This window comes from Acanthopagrus latus, chromosome 22 (assembly GCF_904848185.1).
Source record: "Acanthopagrus latus isolate v.2019 chromosome 22, fAcaLat1.1, whole genome shotgun sequence".
NCBI lineage: Eukaryota > Metazoa > Chordata > Actinopteri > Spariformes > Sparidae > Acanthopagrus > Acanthopagrus latus.
In genome coordinates this window covers 25717320-25737562 of record NC_051060.1, presented here as the reverse complement: position 1 = coordinate 25737562, position 20243 = coordinate 25717320, and the positions used below count along the sequence as shown (strand labels likewise).

General features: G+C 47.7%; 2 protein-coding genes across 11 annotated transcripts in view; both read left to right on the top strand.

Annotated features, from left to right (window-relative positions):
- The window catches only part of tnfaip2a (tumor necrosis factor, alpha-induced protein 2a), a 12336-nt gene extending 11649 nt beyond the window's left edge, over positions 1-687 (top strand). For all 7 annotated transcript variants that reach the window (XM_037086879.1, XM_037086878.1, XM_037086875.1 and 4 more), the window contains one exon: positions 78-687. In XM_037086879.1, coding sequence (XP_036942774.1) covers positions 78-267 — 190 coding nt within the window. In that variant the 3' untranslated portion in view covers positions 268-687. The remainder of the gene's footprint in view (positions 1-77) is intronic.
- Positions 688-1524: 837 nt separating this feature from the next.
- Positions 1525-19942, top strand: LOC119012755 (MAP/microtubule affinity-regulating kinase 3-like). Of its 4 annotated transcripts, XM_037086867.1 has the most exons (19): positions 1528-2081; positions 4987-5172; positions 5376-5429; positions 5668-5716; positions 5789-5854; positions 5984-6054; positions 6140-6196; positions 12138-12272; positions 12572-12673; positions 12796-12915; positions 13532-13631; positions 17011-17123; positions 17206-17338; positions 17498-17691; positions 17907-18007; positions 18084-18356; positions 18535-18579; positions 18782-19156; positions 19474-19942. In XM_037086867.1, exons 1-18 carry the CDS (start codon positions 2031-2033, stop codon positions 19146-19148), a joined length of 2217 nt encoding a protein of 738 aa, XP_036942762.1. In that variant the 5' UTR covers positions 1528-2030; the 3' UTR covers positions 19149-19156; positions 19474-19942. The 4 variants fall into 4 exon arrangements, 3 of the variants coding, with proteins under 3 accessions (XP_036942764.1, XP_036942765.1, XP_036942762.1); XM_037086869.1 differs by lacking the exon at positions 18535-18579 and having other exon boundaries at positions 1527-2081; XM_037086870.1 differs by lacking the exon at positions 19474-19942 and having other exon boundaries at positions 1527-2081; positions 18535-18592; positions 18782-18923.
- Positions 19943-20243: the final 301 nt, after the last annotated feature.

The following is a 20243-nucleotide window of genomic DNA, read 5'->3' as shown; positions in this document are numbered from 1 at the left end:
TCAGTGCTGTGTTGAACACTTTAATCAAAGTGTTTGATCAGTTTTATTGATTGTTCCTATTGGTTGTCTCTCCTCAGTGATGCTCACGTGTCGGCGCTGCTCTCTCTGAAAACCGGCCTAACGGCTGCTGATGTTCGCTCCATCAGGCGAAGCGTGGAGGAGAACCGCCTTGCTGATGTCTCCACCAATCACAACCCTCTGTTTTTCTCCAAGGTCAAAGTGAAATGGATCAATAATAAGATCAATCAGATGGGGCTGAAGACCTGAACTGTTGCTAGCCAGTTAGCATGTTATTCGTCAGTATTATATATCTATTAGTCACAGAGATCTGATGCCATAGTCCTGAAAATAGACATTTTATTTTAAAGGTGTTGCCGACAGTTACAGGCTTAAAATGTGATCAGAAGAGAGCAATGCATCATGGTCTTTAAAATCAGTATGTGTCCTGTCAGAACCATGTATGTGTCCTGAAGAAAAAGTACTTGAGTAAATGTACTCAGTTACATTCACTCTCTGTGTATAATGTTTAATATAGTTGTTAATGTTCAGCTGTTTGTGTGTGAACTTGCTCACATTGTATTTAGTTTGTTTTTCTTTCCAGAATGAAGCAGAATCAGCTATTCATTAGTATACTTATTAATCACTTAACTGTCTGGATAATAAAGCTGAATGTGTGTATTGATCTGACTCTTCTGGTTCTTCTTCTGCTGTCAGTGTGATCACATGACTGCACATTCCTGAACGCACATCAAAACCTTTGTTACAGCTCCCATCTGTGTGTGTGAGTGTGTGTGTGTGTGTGTGTGTGCTCCAGAAAAACATCATCAGTTCCAGATGATCAGTACGTCAGACTGTAAAACCTTCAGAGTTCTGAAATCCATCTGACTGCGTCCTCAATGACAGCTTGAACATTTCAAGGACTCAAAGACCTCATCAGAGACTCCAGGACTTCTCTCAAAGACTTTCCCTGATGTTGAACACTTCAGGCAGGAAGTGTTCAGGAGTGTCTATGTGAAACACCTGTTTTTAATTGTTTGTGAAGCCATGCTGCCCCCTGCTGGTTATGTGACTTCATGTGACCAGTGAACACCTGGAAAGTACTTAAAGAATCATTTATTTATTATCACAAAACTTTTTCTTATGACTGGCTGTTTTGCTGCTTGTATCCAAGTATCGGTAAAGTCACTAATCCATATATTTATATGTATGTATATACTGTGAGTCAGCTGATCATCACAAACACAGTTTTTATCTGAATGATGATAAAATCAATTAATTTAAAAATGTGATGCAGTGTGTAATCTGTAAAGTAACTAAAGCCATCAGATAAATGTAGTGTAGCTGAATAAAGTAGTGCGAAGTAGCAGAATATAAAAACACTCAAGTAAAGTACAAGTACCTCGTAATAGAAGTACTGTAGAGTACACAGTTACTTCTACGCTGTCCAGGCTTTCTGTCCAGTCACCCTAGCAACAGAAAACGCCGCCGCTACGTCTAATTGACCAATCACGTTTTACGCTGTCCCTGACGTCACTCTCTGTCAGCACGCTGGGTTTGACTAATCCTCCATCTTGGCTGTGGCTAGCGGAGCGGCTAGCAGAGATTCTGTCCGGAAAGGATGATGAAAAGCTGAACGGTCCTGAGCTGAACAAGTACCGGCAGGCAGACCCTACCTGAGCCGGAGAACGGCTGGCAGACCTGGACCCGCTCCGTTCCCGGAAACACACACAGCCGGTCCCGCCGGGCTGCTGCGGGCTAGCCGGCTAACTTAGCCAGATAGGAGGAACTGTTGCTTCGGTTCACTTTGGATCTATGTTGGTTCTAAACTGCCGGAAAAGAGGCCCAGCCAAGCCGAGCCGTGACAGATAACACTGAGATCCAGTAGTCCGGACCGGGACCAGTGATGCCGGGTCACAACCTGCCGAGATAAACACGAGCTGAAGTTAAAGCAGCCCGCTAAGTTCAGGCAGGTGTTCCGAGACAGACAGGCGGCTTGATGACCGAACCGCCCTCACACTGACCCGGGTATCATGTCCACCAGGACCCCGCTACCCACCGTCAGCGAGCGGGACGCAGAGAACGTGAGTCCAGTTAAGAAAGTTTAAATGTTGTTTCATTACTTTCACTTGTTTTAATAAAGTTAACACAGCAGTTCATAAACTAGAAGCCAGACAACAAATGATAAAAAAAACAATCTTCATAACTAACAATAATCAACAGAGTGTTTTTGTTGAATTTCTGTTAATATTTATAATTATTATTTATTGTTGACGGAGTTATTACTGTGGTTCAAGGTGTCCTGGAAGATTTCCAGGTGTTTTCACTCAGTTTCCAGGCTGGAGACGAACCTCTTCACAGGTCCACAGGTCCTGCACAGGTCCACGGGTCCTGCACAGGTCCACAGGTCCTGCACAGGTCCACAGGTACACGGGTCCTGCACAGGTCCTGCACAGGTCCTCCACGGGTCCTGCACAGGTCCTGCACAGGTCCACAGGTCCACAGGTCCACGGTCCTGCACAGGTCCTGCACAGGTCCACAGGTCCTGCACAGGTCCACGGGTCCACAGGTCCACAGGTCCTGCACAGGTCCTCCACGGGTCCTGCACAGGTCGTCCACGGGTCCTGCACAGGTCATCCACAGGTCCTGCACAGGTCCACAGGTCCTGCACAGGTCCACAGGTCCACAGGTCCACGGGTCCTGCACAGGTCCTCTACAGGTCCTGCACAGGTCCACAGGTCCACGGGCCCTGCACAGGTCGTCCACGGGCCCTGCACAGGTCCGAGGGTCCTGCACAGGTCCACAGGTCCACGTGCCCTGCACAGGTCCTGCACAGGTCCACGGGTCCACAGGTCCACAGGTCCTGCACAGGTCCTCCACGGGTCCTGCACAGGTCGTCCACGGGTCCTGCACAGGTCATCCACAGGTCCTGCACAGGTCCACAGGTCCTGCACAGGTCCACAGGTCCACAGGTCCACGGGTCCTGCACAGGTCCTCTACAGGTCCTGCACAGGTCCACAGGTCCACGGGCCCTGCACAGGTCGTCCACGGGCCCTGCACAGGTCCGAGGGTCCTGCACAGGTCCACAGGTCCACGTGCCCTGCACAGGTCCTGCACAGGTCCTGCACAGGTCCACAGGTCCAAGGGTCCTGCACGGGTCTGTCAGTTTCCCAGGAGCCTTGAAAAAAGACAGATGTTGTCACGGAGGGGTTTGGAAAGTTTTGGAAGCATTTATGGTAGAGCTGTCAAAACGATTCTAACAGCTCATATTCCAGTTACTTATAATTCCACGTTACTTCATCACTGTAACTATTCACACAATATGGATATCAAAATATGTCTTGTTAACATATCAATATTTATTAAACATTTCTTTAACATGGTCCTGCACAGGTCCTCCACGGGTCCTGCACAGGTCGTCCACGGGTCCTGCACAGGTCATCCACAGGTCCTGCACAGGTCCACAGGTCCTGCACAGGTCCACAGGTCCACAGGTCCACGGGTCCTGCACAGGTCCTCTACAGGTCCTGCACAGGTCCACAGGTCCACGGGCCCTGCACAGGTCGTCCACGGGCCCTGCACAGGTCCGAGGGTCCTGCACAGGTCCACAGGTCCACGTGCCCTGCACAGGTCCTGCACAGGTCCTGCACAGGTCCACAGGTCCAAGGGTCCTGCACGGGTCTGTCAGTTTCCCAGGAGCCTTGAAAAAAGACAGATGTTGTCACGGAGGGGTTTGGAAAGTTTTGGAAGCATTTATGGTAGAGCTGTCAAAACGATTCTAACAGCTCATATTCCAGTTACTTATAATTCCACGTTACTTCATCACTGTAACTATTCACACAATATGGATATCAAAATATGTCTTGTTAACATATCAATATTTATTAAACATTTCTTTAACATGGCACTGAGAGCATTGCTCCTCAAGAATCTCTCCAAAATAAAATTGTGTGATGATCCTGGTGCCAGATACCAAAAAAAAAAAATCTAATGTATGTCTAGCCTATGTAAAATAGTGCATTGAACAGCCAAGCTCAGGACACACAATCTCATGCTCTTTGGCCTAAACATGTCTATATTTAAACACTTAAACACTGCAGATCATTGGAAATGAATAAAAATGCAGACCCGTCTGCATTCTGACATAAATGATCAGAAACCTCACAGAAGCATTTTGTTTTGGTAAGTTTGCTCAACATACCTTAAATGTGGGCTTTCTCTTCAGATTGTATGCTAACGTCTTGTATGAACAGTACGGTTATTTCCCTACTGTATGACCAAAAGACGCGGGCATAATTACGTCAGTGTTAGCTTCCCTACAACCGGACATGGTAAAAATTCTTCTCACGGGGCCCAAATGTTACATACGAGGTAGTTGAGCCAGTTTTACCTTGTATTGTTTATGTAGAAATACAGAAGCTACTTGTCGGCACGGAATACACCTTTTGTTAAGTTATGGGATTTCAACAAAATCCCAAATAAATGGCCGTTCAATGGGGCTGGCGAAGGGTTGATATTCTCAGCCTCCTCTGGTCCTACCACTTCTGGATATTCACCTACCCCGGTAGTTGTTTGGGATGATGCGTTGACATAAATTATTCATGTCGACAAAATGATGTCATCGATTACGTTGACTACGTCACAGCCCTAATTTCTGCCTCAATCAACAGTAAGTTGGTGTTGGCAGTTCTGCAGAGACCCTACAAACTCCAGAAAAGCCTCTGACATGTCCTGAAACCTTTTCAAGGATACTGGGAAGAATGATTTAAAACTCACCAGAGTACCTTGGACCTCCTCCTGGACCTTCCATGATGACCCTTCATGGCCTTAGAACTGATGGGACCGTCTATAAGACAACCATAGCTGCTCTGCTAATGTTAGCTTGTCTCTGCTAATGTTCACTCATACTTCACTGTCATCATGTAAATCTGACAATTGAGTGAAGTGATTTTGTAACTGAAATGTCTGTGCAATGTTTTTTTTCCCCAGCATACCTCAGTGGATGATGGGCGTGGTCAGGTTCCGCCCCGCTCCGCTCGGGCTGCTCGCTGTAAAACATCTTTGTCCACAGCGGACGAGACACCGCACGTTGGGAACTACCGGCTGCTGAAGACCATCGGGAAGGGAAACTTCGCCAAAGTCAAACTGGCTCGACACGTGCTCACAGGACGAGAGGTGAGACAGGACAGTGAAGGGGGAGACGGGAGGGGGGGAGACCAGAGGTGAGACAGGATGAGTCCTGTATTAAATCTCAGAAACTTCATCTAACCCTTGTTTCACTTCTCAGTAGAACTGACTATTGATTGATTGTTTTAATGATCCTTGTGCATGAAGGTAAACTTTGATCCAACTGTCAATAATTTTTGTTCCTCTTAAAGGTGGCGATCAAAATCATTGATAAGACCCAGCTGAACCCCACCAGCCTCCAGAAGGTGAGACTGACTGACCGGACCAGACTGGGACCAAATCGTGAAGTTTCATGTGTCTGTTTTGAGATCAGAAAACATCAGATCAACATGTTTGATCGGGATCATTGATGAGTCATAGTCATGTTGATACCACATCTGTTTCTTCCTTATTGGTGTAAAATCAAAATCTTTATGGACATGACATCACCTGGATGAGAACAAATCAGCTGACTCTAATCCTCACCTGTCTGTCTGCCTGCAGCTCTTCAGAGAAGTCAAAATAATGAAGTTCTTAAATCATCCAAACATCGGTGAGTAAAGAACCTGTGTCACCTGTCTGTGTATCACCTGTCTGTATCACCCGTCTGTCTGTGTGTCCTCAGTGAAGCTCTTTGAGGTGATCGAGACGGAGAAGACTCTGTACCTGATGATGGAGTATGCCAGTGGGGGTTAGTCTCATCTTCATGTTTCCCTTTAAAACTCAGGTTCTGACACCTTAACCAGGTGAGACCAGGTGTGTGACCTCTGACCTCTGTTTAGAGTCAGTCTCACTCTCAGCTGTTTCTGTCTGTGTGCAGGTGAAGTGTTTGACTACCTCGTAGCTCATGGGAGGATGAAGGAGAAGGAAGCCAGAAATAAATTTAGACAGGTAACACACACAGAGATGTTACCATGGTACCACATGTATCCCATAATACGGGACCCATTAATGAGGCCTGTCTGTCTCCCTGTAGATAGTGTCTGCTGTTCAGTACTGTCATCAGAAGCACATCGTTCACAGAGACCTGAAGGTAACACGCAGCTCATAATTACCAGCTGACAGTAACCACACCATGAATATACATTCTCCTCTCCTCTCCTCTCCTCGTTTCCGTTTCCGGTGAGCGTGAGTGAGCGTGAGTGGTTGGTTGGTGGTGGATGTGCGAGTGGCGCGGAGATTTGAATTGTTTTGCTGTCCCTGTTTACCAGTTTCTTCTGTATGTGCATGATCAGGTAAGCTTTTTGATACTTTACTGAGTGACCAACTAATCAGTAGTTTTTTGGTGGTTTCTGGGAGGGATGGTGTCCGCCGAGACGCCACCTCCGTCTATCCGGCAGGGAGTGCGGATAGTCCCGCCGGATAGCAGCGTTAGTGTTGAGGAGGTTCTGCTGGCTGCTGGTGAGCAGGTGCGACATGACAACCTCTGCTTTGCATCGCGGATGAACAAAGCGGTGGTTGTGTTCGTTAAAGACGAGCCACTTGTTCATCTGCTGGTGCAGAGCGGAGTGTTTGTCCGAGATTTGTTTGTGCAGGTGTCCCCGCTGTCCGCTCCCTCATCGCGGATCACCGTATCCGGTGTCCCGCCGTTCATTCCCAACGAGCTGTTGGAGAATGAGCTGCGGAGGTTTGGGAAGTTTGCCAGCGGCTTTAAAACAGTGAGTTTGGGGTGTAAGGACCCGAAACTGAAGCACGTTCAGTCTCTAAGACGACAGGTGTTTATGTTTTTGGATTCGCCCACACAAACACTGGAGGTGTCGTTCAGAGTCAAACACGGAGCAAACACGCTAGCTCAGGACAGCTCAAGTGCTTTGAATGTGGAGATGTGGGGCATAAGCGCTACACCTGTCCGCACAAACAGCAGGCGGCAGCCCACAGCAGTGATGCGGTGGGGGGAGCGGATCGGGCGCCGGTCGCCGCCGCTGCTGCCGCCGCCGCGGCCCATGCGGGCTCCGCTGCCGGCGGCGGTGTCGGGCCCGCTGCCACTGCCGACGGCGGGGGTGGCGCCGGGCCCGCGGCCGGTGGCGGTGCTACGATCGGCGCTGCGGACGGGGGCGCCGCGGTCCGACCCAGCGGACCTGAAGCCAGTGCCGATGACGTTGTTGTGGACGCGGCCGGCGCTGCCGGTGCGCTGTTGAAAGATAGTGTAGATAGGGAGGAAGAGAGTCAGCAGGATGATGTGGCTGCAGTAAACCTGAGCAGCTCTCAGTATGCAGCTGCTGAAGCTCAGGTAGGACAAATTGAGACAGCATCTACAAGTGTTGCAAATACACAAAACAGTGAGATCGCTGAAGAAGGACTGGGTGTGTTCAGCAGCCAGGTGTCAGGGGAGGCAGATGAAATGGAGTATGACTCTGAGTCAGACACCACTTCTGTAGGTGAAATAACCACCAGGGCCACAGATCTCTACTCGCTGGAAGAAATCAACCAGTTTTTGGACGAGACCTTTAAAAAATCTGTAAAAGTCAGTGACTACTTCAGTGACACTGACAAATTCATAAGATCTGTAGATATGCTAAAAAGATTAGTCGGTTTTGACCTTTTGGATGAGAAGAAGCGCTTTCGCCTCAAAAAACATCTAACAACCTTGAGAAAAGCAACAAAAGGTAAAACTGTCAGAAGAAGGACCAGAAAGTAAAACGCGATCATGCACCACATACAAGTCTTCTCCACCTACTGTACTCTGATAGTTTCTTTCTGTCTATTTCTTTTCTCAAACTTCTTCATGGAGACTCTCAAAATAGGGTCTCTGAACATCAATGGGGGGAGAGAAAGACAAAAGAGGGCTATGATAACTGAAGTTTCCACTTTAAAAAACACAGATGTGCTGTTCCTGCAGGAGACGCATTCAAATCCAGCGGATGAAACAGACTGGAGATTATGGTGGCAGGGTCCATGTGTCCTCAGCCATGGCACTAACTTCAGTGCAGGAGTAGCTGTTTTGTTTAAGACAACAGCTAATGCAACTGTTTTGTCCTGCACTGAAGTGGTGAAGGGCCGACTGCTCATTGTACAGGCAGAAATACATAATAATGTGCTCTGCTTCGTCAATGTTTATGCTCCAAATCATGGAGCAGAAAGGGTAAGGTTCTTCAGCCTGATGGAAAATGAGCTGAGAAATTACCATCAGGACCAGCTCATCATCGGTGGAGATTTTAACTGCACATTAGATTTCACTTTAGACAGAACAAGTGAGGAACCTCACCCTCAGTCAGCCCAAAGTCTCAATAAAATCATCACACATCTGGATCTGCTAGATGCATGGAGGGTAAAACATTTACAGTCCAGACAATACACATGGGTGAGGGTCATTAACAGCAGGGTCAGTGCTGCACGATTGGACAGGATCTACATTTCCCCAAACCTAAGCTCCAGACTGATTCATTGCCATATAAATCCCGTTGGTTTTACTGACCACCATTTCATCAATTTAATTTTGAACATCTCGCCAGGTGAAAGGGTTAAGTCCTACTGGCTCTTTAATAACAAGCTCCTGCAGGACACTGGTTTTTGCCAGCACTTTAAATCTCTGTGGCAAAAGTGGAGGCTTAAAAAAGCTAACTTCAGTTCTCTGAAGCTGTGGTGGGAGGTAGGCAAGGCACAGATTCGTGTTTTTTGCCAGCAGTACACCTCCCATTCAACCGCTAAGATAAAATCAACAGTTCAGGAACTCAAAGCGAGCATAAAGAGCATGGAAGAGGAATTACATGGAGACCCAGATCCAACTAAAGGCCAATTGCTGAAGGAGAAGAGGTTGGCTCTGAGCTCTTTTCTGCAGGAGAGGGTGAAGGGGGCTCTGGTAAGGTCTCGTTTCCTTCAGCTGAAGGACATGGATGCCCTAACCTCGTTTTTCTTCAACCTGGAGAGGACGGTGGCACAGAGGAAGCACATGACCTGCCTTGAGCTGCCAGGAGGTAGAGTAACCACCTGCCCAAACGAAATGAGGAACCATGCAATGGATTTCTACACCAAACTTTTTGCAAAAGAGCAGTGCAGCATGGAAGGCCGTGAGGAGCTCCTGGAGGGGCTTCCACAGCTCAGCGAGGGGGAGAGAGCTGCTCTGGATTTTGAGCTGACTTTACAAGAACTGATGATTGCTGTCAATCAGTTGGCCTCAGGGCGGGCACCGGGGATTGATGGCCTTTCCACCGACTTTTTTAAACACTTTTGGAGTATACTTGGACCTGATCTGCACAGTGTTCTGCTGGAGTGTTTTAGAACAGGATCTCTTCCTGTTTCGTGCCAGCGTGCAGTGCTTTCCTTGCTGCCAAAAAAAGGAGACCTGGCATTACTGAAAAACTGGAGGCCTGTGGCTCTCCTTTGTACAGACTACAAGGTGCTTTCCAGAGCCTTATCGAACAGACTTAAGGATATACTTGAAATAATTGTACATCCCGATCAGACGTACTGCATTCCTGATAGGACGATCATGGACAACATTTTCCTCATTCGTGATATTATTGATGTGTGTAAATGTGACAATGTCAGTGTTGGCATTGTCTCTTTAGATCAGGAGAAGGCTTTCGATAGGGTTGATCACTCTTATTTGTTTTCTGCACTTAAGGCCTTTGGTATCGGCGATGGGTTTTTGTCTTGGGTGAGTTTGTTGTACAGGGATGCACAGTGTATGGTGAAGGTGGGGGCAGGGTTGAGTCGGCCAATCCCTGTACAGTGTGGAATCAGACAGGGTTGTCCTATCTCGGGCCAACTGTACAGCTTGGCCATTGAACCCTTGCTGTGCAGGCTGAGGGATCGCCTCGGCGGTCTCTCATTGACCGGTTCCTTCAAACCTAATCGAGGTTTTCCGGCCCTTTCTGCCTATGCAGATGATGTTAACATCTTCATCTCCCATCAGGGGGATGTTCAGGGTTTGAAGGACGCCCTGTCCCTATATGAAAAGGCGTCTTCTGCACGGGTGAACTGGGAAAAAAGTGAAGCTTTATGGGTTGGACACTGTAATAAACAGGTAATGCCAGGTCTGCCTGGAGGACTCAAATGGGGTAAGGAGGGATTGAAGGTATTGGGAGTCTTTTTGGGCACAGAAGGCTTCCAGAAGAAGAATTGGGAGGGAGTGAAGGAGAGAGTGTGTGCTCGGTTGTCTAAATGGAAATGGTTGCTACCCCAAATGTCATATAGGGGAAGAGTTCTGGTAGCCAATAATTTGGTCGCCTCGACCCTCTGGCACAAACTGATAGCGTTGACACCACCGAGAGGCCTGATAGAGGACATTCAAAGAGCCATTCTGGACTTCTTTTGGTCCGGAAAACACTGGGTCCGTGCAGCTGGCCTGTATCTACCTGTGGCTGAAGGGGGACAGGGACTGATCAGCATCCAATCCAAGATCACTGCTTTTAGACTCAGAACAGCTCAAAAACTTCTCTATGACTGTGTCCCAAGCTGGTGCGACATGGCTCGCTGGCTGCTAAGAAGAGCCGGACGGCTGGAATACGACAAACACCTGTTCCTCCTACAACCTGAGAACATGGACCTAAACGGATTAACACCTTTCTATACCTCGGTTCTGGAGGCATGGCGGATACTCAGGATCAAGCGTGACACTGCAGAGACTCCAGGGCTCTGGCTGTTTGAGGAACCTCTGTTCTTCAACAGTTTAATCAACACGCGAACTCTGCAGTCTGCCAGCCTTCGAGCCAGTTTGAGAGGAGCCGGCTGCACCAAACTTGGCCAACTCATGAAGATGACGGCTACATCCCTGGACAACCTGAGGAACAAGAGTAACATCACCTCTATCAGGCTGATCAAAAAAGTGGTGGAGGAAGTCTGTGCTGCCCTGCCTCAACATCTTAAAGAGACTGCTGAAGATCACTCACTGTGTGATCAGTGGAGTGAAGAGTGCGAATACAGCTTCCCTTCTCTGTTCATCACCCCAGCGGTGGGGGAGTGGCAGGAGGGAGAAGGTCAGCTGCTGTCTTTTGAAACCCCACACCTGGACAAGTTTCAGGCTGTCGGAAAAAAAGCACTCTATCATATAAGCGTCAAGACCCTAAACGTAAAGTCTCTGGCAGGGATGGAGGAGTCGAGGTGGACTGAGTTTTTTGGCCCAGACGCTTCCCCGAAAGGCAGTTGGCGGTCCCTGTACAAGCTGCCCATTGAAAAACGGACAGCAGACCTCCAGTGGAGGATTGTACATGGGGCAATAGCTACGAACAGATACAGAGTGCATCTTGATCCTGAGCTCGGGGAGGGATGCATTTTTTGTTCACAGGCTGAGACCTTGGCACACTTGTTTGTTCAGTGTCCTCGTTTGGACTCATTGTTTCTTTTGCTAAAAACCTGGTTTCGGGGGTTTGGGGAGGCTTTTTCTTTCGAGTTGTTTATATTTGGTCCAAAGTATTCTGTAAAGAGAAAGCCTGTCCATACTCTGCTAAACTTTATATCTGGCTCTGCAAAGCTGGCCATCTGGCTGACCCGGAAAAACCAGGTACAAACAGTGGGCAGTGTAGAGCCGGTACCGGTTCTGAGAGGACTGCTGAAGGCCCGACTGCGGGTGGAACATGCCTACTACAAAATGATGGGCACTCTGCAGGTGTTCAAAAATATATGGGCTGTTGAGGAGGTTTTGTGCTCTGTGGGGGAAGATGGGGAGCTGGATGTACATGTCTGAAACTCCCTCTGTGTTGGTGGTGGTGATCTTGTTGCTGTTGTTGATGATGTTGTTGTTGTCACACTGAGGCAAGTGAAAGAGTGAACCTGTTTGACTCCTGAAGTGGCTCAATAAAGGGATTTTTAAAACCAAACCTCCTCTCTCCTCTCTCTCTCCTCTCTCCTCTCTCCTCTCTCCTCTCTCCTCTCCTCTCCTCTCTCTCTCCTCTCCATTCCTCTCTCCTCTCTCCTCTCTCTCTCCTCTCCATTCCTCTCTCCTCTCTCCTCTCTCTCTCCTCTCTCCTCTCTCCTCTCTCCTCTCTCCTCTCTCCTCTCTCTCCTCTCTCCTCCTCCTCCTGCTGCTGCTGCAGGCAGAGAACCTCCTGCTGGACGCTGACATGAATATAAAGATCGCAGACTTTGGCTTCAGTAATGAGTTCACTGTCGGTGGGAAACTGGACACGTTCTGTGGTTCTCCTCCGTATGCTGCTCCTGAACTCTTCCAGGTAAATGGACACTTCATTCATTCAGGTGAACAGGTGAGAGATGATCACATCACATGTGTGTCATCAGAGGGAGACATCAGCTCAGTCTGATGACTCTACAGTCGCAAGCTGCTGCCTGTTGATGGTGAGACTGTTGACTTCATGTCCCAGGAGACGTGCCATTAACATCACTGTATTCATTGTGACAAGTAGTCAGTTAAATGTTGAGGTGGTCGTGTTCTCCAGTGCTGTGTGTGGTCAGCAGGTGTGTATGATATTGACTGTGTGTGTGTGTGTGTGTGTGTGTGTGTGTGTTTCAGGGTAAGAAGTATGATGGTCCAGAGGTGGATGTGTGGAGTCTGGGTGTGATACTTTACACTCTGGTCAGTGGATCTCTGCCATTTGATGGACAGAACCTGAAGGTCAGTAACACACACACACACACACAACTGATCCTCTGTTAATTCATCATAGATACAAGAAGTCAGTCCTCATGTTTCAGATGGAGATACTGTCTGTCTGTTGTCTGTCTGTGGTTCTGCAGGAGCTCAGAGAGCGGGTTCTGCGTGGTAAATATCGTATTCCCTTCTACATGTCGACTGACTGTGAGAACCTGTTGAAACGTTTCCTGGTGCTGAACCCGGGGAAACGAGGAACTCTGGAGGTCAGAACATCAACACAACACCACATCTACTACACAATAGTTGTCAGTCTTACAGTGATGGAATGTAACATCGCACTGTATTGCAGTGTTTAAGGACTTGTACTGCACTCCACTACATTTATCTGATAAATTTGGTCAGTAGATACTTCACAGATTATATCAAAGTGACTGAGATCTGCTGGGGGGCAGCTGTTAGCGTCCGTTAGCATCAGCAGTGACTCCTCTGTTAAAGGAGCGCTGAATGAGCAGAGAAAGATCCTCACTAAACAAAGTGAATAAACAGACTGTCATTGACTTCATGACTGAATAAACTGAATAAACACACTGACCTTAAATGACAACACAGTTTATGCTGTTTTACTTTGTTTATGTGGCAGACCCTGCCACCTTTCTAGCTTCAAACAGTGTTGTGGGACCTTATTTCCCTCTGAGAGCAGCTCGTTTACTCACTGATGGAACAAAGTTTGTATTATTACCTCATTAATATTGAAGATTAGATATCAGTTTGAATTTCTTCTACAAATCTACAGAGTGCTCTTTTAACTGTGAAGGATTTGTGTAAACTGGAAGTGTTTATTAATCAGCTGATTAGTTTGTCTGATCATTTCCTGTCAAGCAAATCATGAAGGATCGATGGATCAACATGGGCTCTGATGAAGACGCGCTGAAGCCCTTCATCGAGCCGGAGCTGGACATCAGAGACCAGAAGAGGATCGGTACAGCTCAGACTCTTCATACAGTACTCACAGTACAAGTACACAGCTCAGACTCTTCATACAGTACTCACAGTACAAGTACACAGCTCAGACTCTTCATACAGTACTCACAGTACAGGTACACAGCTCAGACTCTTCATACAGTACTCACAGTACAAGTACACAGCTCAGACTCTTCATACAGTACTCACAGTACAAGTACACAGCTCAGACTCTTCATACAGTACAAGTACACAGCTCAGACTCTTCATACAGTACTCACAGTACAAGTACACAGCTCAGACTCTTCATACAGTACTCACAGTACAAGTACACAGCTCAGACTCTTCATACAGTACTCACAGTACAAGTACACAGCTCAGACTCTTCATACAGTACTCACAGTACAAGTACACAGCTCAGACTCTTCATACAGTACTCACAGTACAAGTACACAGCTCAGACTCTTCATACAGTACTCACAGTACAAGTACACAGCTCAGACTCTTCATACAGTACTCACAGTACAAGTACACAGCTCAGACTCTTCATACAGTACTCACAGTACAAGTACACAGCTCAGACTCTTCTTGCAGTACTCACAGTACAAGTACACAGCTCAGACTCTTCATACAGTACTCACAGTACAAGTACACAGCTCAGACTCTTCATACAGTACTCACGGTACAGGTACACAGCTCAGACTCTTCATACAGTACTCACAGTACAAGTACACAGCTCAGACTCTTCATACAGTACTCACAGTACAAGTACACAGCTCAGACTCTTCATACAGTACAAGTACACAGCTCAGACTCTTCATACAGTACTCACAGTACAAGTACACAGCTCAGACTCTTCATACAGTACTCACAGTACAAGTACACAGCTCAGACTCTTCATACAGTACTCACAGTACAAGTACACAGCTCAGACTCTTCTTGCAGTACTCACAGTACAAGTACACAGCTCAGACTCTTCATACAGTACTCACAGTACAAGTACACAGCTCAGACTCTTCATACAGTACTCACAGTACAGGTACACAGCTCAGACTCTTCATACAGTACTCACAGTACAGGTACACAGCTCAGACTCTTCATACAGTACTCACAGTACAAGTACACAGCTCAGACTCTTCATACAGTACTCACAGTACAAGTACACAGCTCAGACTCTTCATACAGTACAAGTACACAGCTCAGACTCTTCATACAGTACTCACAGTACAAGTACACAGCTCAGACTCTTCTTGCAGTACTCACAGTACAAGTACACAGCTCAGACTCTTCATACAGTACTCACAGTACAAGTACACAGCTCAGACTCTTCATACAGTACAAGTACACAGCTCAGACTCTTCATACAGTACTCACAGTACAAGTACACAGCTCAGACTCTTCTTGCAGTACTCACAGTACAAGTACACAGCTCAGACTCTTCATACAGTACTCACAGTACAAGTACACAGTTCAGACTCTTCATACAGTACTCACAGTACAAGTACACAGCTCAGACTCTTCTTGCAGTACTCACAGTACAAGTACACAGCTCAGACTCTTCATACAGTACTCACAGTACAAGTACACAGCTCAGACTCTTCTTGCAGTACTCACAGTACAAGTACACAGCTCAGACTCTTCATACAGTACTCACAGTACAAGTACACAGCTCAGACTCTTCATACAGTACTCACAGTACAGGTACACAGCTCAGACTCTTCATACAGTTCTCACAGTACAGGTACACAGCTCAGACTCTTCATACAGTACTCACAGTACAAGTACACAGCTCAGACTCTTCATACAGTACTCACAGTACAAGTACACAGCTCAGACTCTTCATACAGTACAAGTACACAGCTCAGACTCTTCATACAGTACTCACAGTACAAGTACACAGCTCAGACTCTTCTTGCAGTACTCACAGTACAAGTACACAGCTCAGACTCTTCATACAGTACTCACAGTACAAGTACACAGCTCAGACTCTTCATACAGTACAAGTACACAGCTCAGACTCTTCATACAGTACTCACAGTACAAGTACACAGCTCAGACTCTTCTTGCAGTACTCACAGTACAAGTACACAGCTCAGACTCTTCATACAGTACTCACAGTACAAGTACACAGTTCAGACTCTTCATACAGTACTCACAGTACAAGTACACAGCTCAGACTCTTCTTGCAGTACTCACAGTACAAGTACACAGCTCAGACTCTTCATACAGTACTCACAGTACAAGTACACAGCTCAGACTCTTCTTGCAGTACTCACAGTACAAGTACACAGCTCAGACTCTTCATACAGTACTCACAGTACAAGTACACAGCTCAGACTCTTCTTGCAGTACTCACAGTACAAGTACACAGCTCAGACTCTTCATACAGTACTCACAGTACAAGTACACAGCTCAGACTCTTCTTGCAGTACTCACAGTACAAGTACACAGCTCAGACTCTTCATACAGTACTCACAGTACAAGTACACAGTTCAGACTCTTCATACAGTACTCACAGTACAAGTACACAGCTCAGACTCTTCTTGCAGTACTCACAGTACAAGTACACAGCTCAGACTCTTCATACAGTACTCACAGTACAAGTACACAGCTCAGACTCTTCTTGCAGTACTCACAGTACAAGTACACAGCTCAGACTCTTCATACAGTACTCACAGTACAAGTACACAGCTCAGACTCTTCTTGCAGTACTCACAGTACAAGTACACAGCTCAGACTCTTCATACAGTACTCACAGTACAAGTACACAGGTCAGACTCTTCATACAGTACTCACAGTACAAGTACACAGGTCAGACTCTTCATACAGTACTCACAGTACAAGTACACAGCTCAGACTCTTCATACAGTACTCACAGTACAAGTACACAGCTCAGACTCTTCATACAGTACTCACAGTACAAGTACACAGCTCAGACTCTTCATGCAGTACTCACAGTACAAGTACACAGCTCAGACTCTTCATACAGTACTCACAGTACAAGTACACAGCTCAGACTCTTCATGCAGTACTCACAGTACAAGTACACAGCTCAGACTCTTCATGCAGTACTCACAGTACAAGTACACAGCTCAGACTCTTCATACAGTACTCACAGTACAAGTACACAGCTCAGACTCTTCATACAGTACTCACAGTACAAGTACACAGCTCAGACTCTTCTTGCAGTACTCACAGTACAAGTACACAGCTCAGACTCTTCTTGCAGTACTCACAGGCTCATATCTTTAACACTGTGAACTTGTTCTTGAGCTCTTGACTGTCTCATGTTTCAGTCAGCTCACCTGTCAGGTAACAGCAGCATGACAGGAAATGACATCACACTCAGAGCAGAGAGCAGCCAATCAGCAGAGAGGATTTTTGTGCATGTGTTTCAGACATGATGGTGGGGATGGGGTACTCCAGAGAGGAGATCAACGATTCGCTCACCAAGATGAAGTATGATGACATCACAGCCACCTACCTGCTGCTGGGACGCAGGGCTGCTGAGGTCAGAGGTGGTAACCATGGTAACAGCAGGTGGTGTGTGCAGACCAGCACTGAAGGTGTTTGTTTGTTCATTTGTTGTTCAGGTGGAAGCGAACGACTCATCATCCTCCAGCAGCGTCTCTCTGCTCAAACCTCGACCATCTCCTGCTCTTCTTCTCACCCAGCGCTGCTCCTCCTCCTCCTCCTCCTCCAAACAGAGGAGGTACAGCGACCAAGGTACGCACCAGATTAATCTGGATCAGAGGGAACAAAAACATCACATCACACGCAGCCCTTATCTGATTGGTCAGCAGCAGCTGAGGTCAAACGTGACATCATTTAGACTTTGAGAGCAGATCATCCCTACATTAACAGACCTCCTCTCTCCTCCTGCAGTGTGTCCACCCTCCTCAGCTGCTCCTCAGTCCAGGAGGAGTCAGACAGCAGCAGAGGGGGAGGAGCAGCAGGAGGCGGCAGGTCAGAACAGGAAGTCCAGTCCTGAGGAGGGAGAAAGTCCTCCATTGGGGAACGCACACAACCCCAACGTGGCTGACATACCCGAGCGGAGGAAGACTTTGGCCACGCCCCCTGTGAGTTCATATGACCTGTTACTTTTTTTTAGGAATAAACTTTATTCAAAAGATTTACAGTTAACAGGAAGTAGATGTATCTGTTCTTCTTCTGATATTTAAATTCAGCAATAAAATTAAAATTAAAATCAGCTTGATTAAGTTTACCTTCCTTTTTATTCTGAACTGAGATAATGAAAGGATGTGTGACATGTGTTTGTGTTGTGACCAATCAGAGCAGCTCGTCCAGCATGACACGCAGGAACACGTATGTCTGCACCGACCGGAGCTCCTCAGATCAGCGTCAGTCTGTGCTGCAGAACGGCAAAGAGAACAGGTACACACCTGTCTACAGGTGAGCCGCCGTGCTCATGATGTCACATCTAATACGTCCTCTCTGCCTCACTCCTCAGCTCAGCTTCCACCCCCCCTCAGAGGTCAGTGGGCGGAGCTTCCACCCACAGTGTCAGCAGCGCAGCGACTCCGCCCGACCGGCTGCGATTCCCTCGCGGGACTGCGAGCCGCAGCACCTTCCACGGCGGTCAGCTGAGAGAGAGACGGACCGCCACTTACAACGGCCCCCCCGCCTCCCCCAGCCTGTCACATGATGCCACGCCGCTCGCCCAATCAAGAGCCAGAGGGTCCACCAACCTGTTCTCCAAACTCACCTCCAAACTCACTCGCAGGTACATAGCCGCATGACATCATGGGAGGTGGAGTCTCATTATATGTAGCTAGAACTCAGTCCAGGAGTTTAGAGACCAGCACACCTGTCTGCTGTCTCTTCTTCCGTTCACCTTGAACTTCGCCTCCTCAACTCACCTCGTTTCCTTGTTTCCTTGTTTCCTTTCTTACTGCTGTCAGAGGTGTGTCAGAGGTGGAGAGGAATGGCAGACCGGAGGGCTCCAGGTGAGTCACCCAGGTGAAATGTCTTTCTGTTCTGATTGGCTCAGGTAGGCAGGACAGCAAATCAGAGACAAGTATTTCACTTGGTTGTTTGTTCAGTTTTCAGCGACTACCTACTGATGTCACTCTTACACTAAGGCCACACCCCCTCTTTCTGATTGGCTTGGCTGATTTTTAAAGCATGACTTCTTCTCTGTCTGTGCAGTCGTAACGTGTCGTGTGACCAGAAGGAGGAGCCGGGTTCTCCTGCAGCTCCTCTGAAGGAGTCGAAGCCTCGCTCGCTGAGGTTCACCTGGAGCATGAAGACCACGTCCTCCATGGACCCTCAGGACATGATGAGGGAGATCAGGAAGGTCCTGGACACTAACAACTGTGACTACGAGCAGCGCGAGCGCTTCCTGCTGCTCTGCGTCCACGGAGACGGACACGCCGACAGCCTCGTCCAATGGGAGATGGAGGTGTGCAAACTGCCCCGCCTTTCGCTCAACGGAGTCCGCTTCAAACGGATCTCAGGAACGTCCATCGCCTTCAAGAACATCGCGTCCAAGATCGCCAACGAACTAAAGCTGTAAAACAACAGGTAGAGAGACAGACGGGTCAGAGAGAGAGAGACAGACGGGTCAGAGAGAGAGAGACAGACGGGTCAGAGAGAGAGAGACGGGTCAGAGAGAGAGAGAGACGGGTCAGAGAGAGAGAGAGACGGGTCAGAGAGAGAGACAGACGGGTCAGAGAGAGAGAGAGAGAGAGAGAGACGGGTCAGAGAGAGAGACAGACGGGTCAGAGGGAGAGACAGACGGGTCAGAGACACTAGCAGCATGTAAAGATGTTTGTGACGATGTCGGTGGGTTGTCTCATTAAAGTTCTGCTGTCTGTCTCTTGGTCTGTCTGTGTGTACAGGGTTTCCCTCACCTGTCTCCAGCTCAGCAGGGGCCAGCTCCCTATTTCTCCTCTGGATGAACTGTGATGGCTGACTGCAGCAGAGCTTCATGGGAGTTGGAGTCCTGTGTCATGGACGACACAGGAAGCGATCTGCTGTGATAAAACTTTTAATGTGAAAGAGCCTCTGCTGTGACGGGTGGATGACCCCACCCACCAGACTGACAAGAGGCGGAGTCACAGAGACAATTGACGGACAGTGGGCGGGGCCATGTCAGTGAGCAGTGTTGTGAATGTAAATATTTGGACAGACTTGCCTGTTTTCATGTTGGTCTGTTTCCTGTTTTGTACATGTGATCAATCAGCTGATTGACAGATCTATATGTGCTGATCAGCTAACTGTTGTTGTTTGTTACCAGAACGTCAGGTTCAGCTGTGTCTCATTAAACCTTGACCACAGCACAGCTTCTGTGTGGACTGAAAACTGAAACTTCTTCATCAGTCTTTAATCACATTGATCCAATCAGATCCAACAACAGCTCACGAGTCCTGTTGCAATGGTGATAGCTGAAGTCGTGTGATTGGTCAGTGAGTGTTGTCTGATGATGTCATAGAGGAGGAACTGGTCTATGGAGGCCCTGAAGGACCAAATTAAATCAGTTCAACTAGCTCGTTAAAAGACGTTATCTTCACATAACAGCTCCCATCTTACCTTATGCGGACGACGGGGCGCGTCCTCCATCAGAAGACGCTGATGGTCTTTGGTGCAGCACGTCATTCCTTCAAGTTGG

Excerpts from the sequence above, each read along its gene's own strand:
- LOC119012755 (XM_037086867.1), top strand. The coding sequence starts at position 2,031 with ATGTCCACCAGGACCCCGCTACCCACCGTCAGCGAGCGGGACGCAGAG. Across the intron at positions 6,197-12,137 it reads TCGTTCACAGAGACCTGAAG|GCAGAGAACCTCCTGCTGGA; the intron begins GTAACACGCAGC and ends CTGCTGCTGCAG. Across the intron at positions 18,580-18,781 it reads GGCAGACCGGAGGGCTCCAG|TCGTAACGTGTCGTGTGACC; the intron begins GTGAGTCACCCA and ends CTGTCTGTGCAG.